At 55.0% G+C, this 6000-nt stretch overlaps 1 protein-coding gene across 5 annotated transcripts in view; it reads left to right on the forward strand.

Annotated features, from left to right (window-relative positions):
* Nucleotides 1-5575, forward strand: part of PHF21B (PHD finger protein 21B) — a 99188-nt gene extending 93613 nt beyond the window's left edge. For all 5 annotated transcript variants that reach the window (XM_061205472.1, XM_061205468.1, XM_061205470.1 and 2 more), the window contains 4 exons: nt 249-407; nt 1765-1840; nt 2164-2267; nt 3558-5575. In XM_061205472.1, the coding sequence (XP_061061455.1) occupies nt 249-407; nt 1765-1840; nt 2164-2267; nt 3558-3776 (558 nt within the window). In that variant the 3' untranslated portion in view covers nt 3777-5575. The remainder of the gene's footprint in view (nt 1-248; nt 408-1764; nt 1841-2163; nt 2268-3557) is intronic.
* Nucleotides 5576-6000: the final 425 nt, after the last annotated feature.

Consider the following 6000-nt stretch of genomic DNA (forward strand, 5'->3'; position numbering starts at 1 on the left):
GACAGGAGGTGCCTTGAGCCCAAGTCCTGCTGCGCGGAGCGCACAGACCTGGAGGGGTGCCGGCTTTGAGGCAGGAGACCCGGATGCTTCTCCTCCTCCTGGTTCCCAGGCCTGTGCCCCCTTGGTCATCACCCCTCCTCCTCCTGCCCTTCCCGAGCTGCTGAGAACCCTGGCGGAAGAGCTGGGTCCCAGGCAGGTCCTGCACCCCAGCCCGGCTGACCCGCCTCCCACCCTCCCGTCTCTTCCAGAACGAGATCACCCACGATGAACACTGCACTGCCTGCAAGCGAGGGGCCAACCTGCAGCCCTGCGGTACCTGCCCAGGGGCCTACCACCTCAGCTGCCTGGATCCGCCCCTCAAGACAGCACCCAAGGGCGTGTGGGTGTGCCCCAAGTGCCAGCAGAAGGTACGGGAGGCCGTGTCCCTGGGGAGCGGCTGCACCCTCACCCTCACCATCTCCCGGAACCGCAGGGCCCTCCTTCACCGGGCACAGTGTCTGAGGCCACTCAGACCGTCTGTGCTTCCTGGGTCGTCCCCCCCGTGAGCAGAGATGGGGAGGGCCGTGGAGGGGTGAGGAGAGGAGCTGGGTGAAGAACAGGCCTTCGCAGCTTGGGCACAATTGACATCTGGCCCAGGATAATCCATTTTGGGGGCCGTCCTGTGCACTGCAGGGCGTTCAGTGTCCCTGGCCTCCACCCACTAGATGCCCATAGCAGCCCCCATCATGGCCATCCCAGACACTGCCGGCTGAGGACCACGGGTGTAGTGAGCAGAGGTTCCCTCTGCAGCTGTCTGACTTCGTGACTCCAGATTTCCCGGGGAAGAACCGAACTAACAACACAAACCACAACAAACAGTGCCAGTTAGCACATTTGATCTCACTGATAACGACACACAGATGAAAAGCTGTCAAATTAGCAAAAACGACAACACTCACTTCTGGTGATAATGCAGTGAAGCGGGCACTCTTATATGTTGCCTTAAAGATGTGTACGCTTTTTAAACCCGGCATCTTGCTTTGGGGAATAGAGTCTAAGGAAATAGTTCTATACAGGTAAAGTTCTGTGCAAAAAGAAGCCCCTCAGCCTTTCTTTATAAAAGGGAGAAGAAGGAAACAGCCTGGCTTCCCCCCAGGAGTTGGTGAAGTAGATTCCAGCGCTTTACTCAGTGAGATGTGGTCATTGAAAATGATTTTTTACAAGGATTTTGCGATTCTTTGGGATTTGTTCACTATGTGGGATTATGTTTTAAAAAAATAAAAATAGGACTTCCCTGGTGGTCCAGTGGTTAAGACTCCACGCTTCCACTGCAAGGAGCGTGGGTTCGATCCCTCGTTGGGAAAGATCCCACGTGCCATGTGGTGCGGCCAAAAAATAAATAAATAAATAAATAAATAAAAATTAAAAAGAGGTTTTATAGCTGCTGTATAGTTTGATCATCAGCCGTCTGAGAAAAAACAGTGTGGGGAATAATAAAAACCTGGGAGAAAATACCTGTGTGTGGCTGGGTGGTGGGGAAGTATCAGTGTTTTTAAAAGTAGGCTTTTCTACAGAATGTATTACTTGTAAAATCATTGGGGAGTCATCTTTCTTTCAAAAAACACAACTCTCGTGAGTGCCTGTCACTCTGGGTTTTGTGGGGACCTAGGGAGAGGGTGGCTATGACAGCCCAGGGAGCTCGTCCCCCCGCCAACCCGGGTTACACAGCCAGGGCGTGGCGGGCCCCGGGCTGTCCGCTGGCTCAGTTCCCCGTCTGCCCTCCAGGCCTTAAAGAAAGACGAAGGTGTGCCCTGGACCGGGATGCTGGCTATTGTGCACTCCTACGTCACCCACAAGACAGGTAAGACACTCTCGGGAGCTGGGAAAGGGCACCGATTCCCTTTTGTCCAACCCCGCCCCTAGACCGCTGGACTCACTTTGGGCCCAGCGGAGGCTGTTCTGGGCCAAAGATCCCTGGGACTAGCCCTGTGTGCAGGGCAGTTACTGCGGGGATGGAATTCCAGCCCCCGTGCATCCAGCGAGAGCCACGGGCCCCTGCAGGAGGATGTGGCCAGAATGACCTATAGGCATGGGCCTAGGATTCTTTCTGCCTCTCCTGCTCAGCCGCGGTCCAGCCCCTGCTTGCCTGCAGTTCCCTGTGGGGCCTGGTCTTCTCTTTCACAGTCAAAGAAGAGGAGAAACAGAAGCTGCTGCAGAGGGGCAGCGAGCTACGGAGCGAGCACCGGCAGCTGGAGGAGCGGGACCGGCGCCTGGCTTCGGCGGTGAAGGTGCGCAGGGCCGGGGCGCGGGGTCTGCCCGAGAACCACGGCATGTAGAGCCAAAGCATCGCTGTCGGTTACGGAGGCCCCAGGAGAAGACAGACTCACCGCCATCACTTAGCGAGTCAGCAGGTGGAGAAGGCAGCTCTGTGACTCATTCGACAAATAGTTACTGAGCAGTTGAGCATCTGGCTCTGCTCCTTCTCAGCTCCGTGACCTCAGCAAGGCCCTGACCATCTCTGAACCTCAGTCTCTTCTTATATAAAGTGAACACAGTGATTTCTTCCCTGTAGAGTGGTGATAAACAAGATGATGATAATGGTGGTGGTGGTGATGGTGATGATGGTGATGGTGGTGATGGTGATGATGATGGTGGTGGTGATGATGGTGATGGTGGTGATGATGGTGATGATGGTGATGGTGATGATGGTGATGATGATGTGATGATGAAGGTGGTGATAATGATGGTGATGATGATGGTGATGATGGTGGTGGTGATGACGATGGTGATGGTGATGGTGGTGATGGTGACGGTGGTGATGGTGATGGTGGTGGTGATGATGATGGTGGTGGTGATGATGGTGATGAAGGTGGTGATAATGATGGTGGTGATGATGGTGATGGTGGTGGTGATGACGATGGTGATGATGATGGTGGTGATGGTGGTAACAGCAGTGTCAGGCCCTGGTAAAACCCTTTAAATGTAGTATCCCATTTAATCCTCTCCATAAGTCTATGAAGAGGCTCTGTGATTATTCTTATCTTAGAGTTTGGGACGCAGACTAAAGGAGTTTATTTGCCCAGGCAGCAAATAATTAAAACTCTAACTTGAGGCGCCAGTCCTTAACCACTTCACTGTGTCGCCATGATATATAAAAGGCTAGAAAAAGCCATGAATACAGCAGGCAAGAGGAAGAGCAGAAAACTGGCCAGCGGCCTGAAGGTCTTCTCCAGGGCTGCACTTGAGGCAAAACAGGCTCGGAGCTTCCTCCAGCAGCAGAGGTAGATGTGATCAGCTAGGCAGCCTCACAGCCACGAGGCAGAACGTTCCCACATTCCTGCACAAGCACATCATTTCCAGCCCTGAATGTTTAAAACAAACTTCTCCTGTGGGTCTGGCTGCCGTTTAATTCCATTCTTCGCTTCTGCCCGGTGTGCGTGAGGCCCTCTTCCTGGTTTCTTTCAGCCTCTGCGGTGGAAGGGAGGGACTTTCCGAGAAGGCGCTGAGGGGTGGCTGCCCCGGGTGGCTTGTGTTACTGAATTCTGAGACCCTTCTCTCTGACACCCTCCCCCTGACAGAAATGCCTGGAGCTTAAGACGAGCCTGCTGGCCCAGCAGAGGGGCACCCAGTCGTCCCTGGACCGCCTGAGGGCCCTCCTGAGACTGATACAGGGCGAGCAGATGCTCCAGGTCACCATGACGACCACCAGCCCCACCCCGCTGCTGGCCGGGCCCTGGACCAAGCCCTCAGCAGCGGCCCTGCACTCTGCCCTCCAGCACCCCCCGGGGCACAACTGACCCCAAGGGACCCGTCTTCACACCCATGGAAAGTCACTGGGACCCTGCTCGCAAGACCTGAGGGTTCTGTCAGCCTTAATTCATAAACACTATGAATTTCAGACAAAAATAAAACCAGACAGAGACAGGAAAAAAGGGAGAAGAAGCTGAGTGAGAGTCCTAGAGCCAGGATGGGTGGGGATTGAGTCCTGCGCCCTTCAGGTCAGATGGGACGCCCGGAAGCCAGGTCGGGGCGCAGAGTCAGCTCCCTGATGTTGGGGGGCTGCCCGGGCCTCCGGCTTCTGGACAGAGCTGTCTCCTCGGCCTCGTGCCGGCCCCGCGGGAGAGGGAAGGGCCGAGGTGCCCTGCGGGAGGGGAGCCGAGGACACGACGTAGCCAAGTAGTAGAGCTAGTTGGGGCGAGAGGCAGGTAGCAAATCTAGGTAGACTCAGCCACCCGCCCTCACGGGGCCGTCGGGCTCACGCCAGGCCTTCCAGAACGCCCGATCCCTGTTGTCAGTGTTATTAGCGTCCAGAATCGCAGGTGTTTAACTTGAAGGAAGCTCCCCAGGGGACGCTGCTGTGGCCCAGCCAGGCCTCCGTCTGCCCCCTGGTCTTGGGGGCGCCCTCGCCCTGCGCCTCCCTCCTCCGCCGACTTTTTGGACTCATCTTGCCCTCGATATCTTTTTCTCATGGAGTTTCTGGGCGAGAGATGGAGCTGCAGCCACGCCAGGGAGGCGTTTGGCAGGTTTTCTATTTTGGGTTGAATCGTTCAACTTAACGACTGAAGCCTTTTCTTTCCTCCTTTTGAAGAGCCGATAAAAGTATTCCATTCCTCTTTTCTTGCCAGTACAGACACTATGCCAAAAAATAACTTTACATTTTTGTATGGCGTTTTTATTGTGAGATATTTAATGTGAAGGGGACACTTGGTGACTTCTTTTCCTGCTCACAGTGGTCTCTGCTGCCCGGGATGAACGGAAAACCCCTCGGGTGGGGGAGCTGCCAAACTGGAGGGACCCAGAGGGTTTTTTAAGAAGTGGGGGGAGGGGGAGGAAGAGAGGGCGGTGGCCTCGGGAGACTGAAGGGTCCCTCTTGCTGTCTCCACGAGAGCGAAGGGTGCCCGCCGCCCTGCATCCGGGATGGGCCATGCGGGCTTGTCACGCCCACTGGCTTCTCCAGTCCCGAGGGACTTAGCACAACAGGATGAGCATCCGGGAGCCACAGGACTCCCGCCCCCAGCACATCACACGGTGCCGAATTGCATTGAACACAAGTGTGCGTGTGCACACGTGGCCCCAGACACGCATGCACGCACGCTGCCAGGTGCAGAGCAAGGAGGCTGGCCGGAACCCCGCAGACTGCCATGGTCCCTCCTGTCATTTTCACGACTCCGGGAGAAACTGTGCTGTACGATACAGATCTATTTTAATACACTTAACACTGGGTTGAACAAGATTTTTATATTCTTTTATTGATGAACAAAGTGAACCGTAAGACACACGTCTTATATATTGGTTACTCTAGATGCCAATTATGCATTACCGCGTGACTTGCGATGTAAATGTCTTCAGGTTCCTTTTTTTGTTGGTTTGTTTTTCTTCTTGGATGGATTGAATTAAATTTTTTAAAAAATGTAACGGGAAGATATGAAAGGTTGGACCCGGGAGGGGTAGCTGCCAATGTGTCTTGAGACTTAGTTTTTTGGACCAAGGAGGACCGTCCGATGGATAGTGGGACTAGAGAAAAAGTGTTTGTCTTAAATATGCCGATGTAGTTTTCCTTCTGTACGATGCATTAAACTCGATGGATGATTTCAAAGCCCTGTGGTTTGTTTCCTTGCCTTCAACAGAGAGGCCTCTGGGAGCACATGGGGCAGGGAGGTGGGAGCTGGAGAGGTTGAAAATCAGGGTCCTGCCTCCTGATCAGGTCCCCACCCCAAGGGAGGGAGGGAGGGAGAGAGGAGAGAGCTCTGGGGCGCCCTCCACGCACCGATCCCCCAGCCCCGGGAGGTGCAGGCGCACCTGTTAGGGCCAGGATCGATGGTCGCAAGTACCAGAACCCAGGCCGGGTGTTGTGTGGAGCCCAGGGGCCGTGTCCACACTGTCCCCTCTCAGCATCAACGTGACCGCTCTCTCTGCCTCCCGGGCAGTACCAAGCTCCCACAACCGCCCTGGGGCTTAGTCAAACCGGGAACAGCCCAACTGGGAAGCCGGACCCCCTGCATCCTCGCTCCAGACATTGTG

This window comes from Eubalaena glacialis, chromosome 11, assembly GCF_028564815.1.
Source record: "Eubalaena glacialis isolate mEubGla1 chromosome 11, mEubGla1.1.hap2.+ XY, whole genome shotgun sequence".
In the NCBI taxonomy this organism is placed as follows: domain Eukaryota; kingdom Metazoa; phylum Chordata; class Mammalia; order Artiodactyla; family Balaenidae; genus Eubalaena; species Eubalaena glacialis.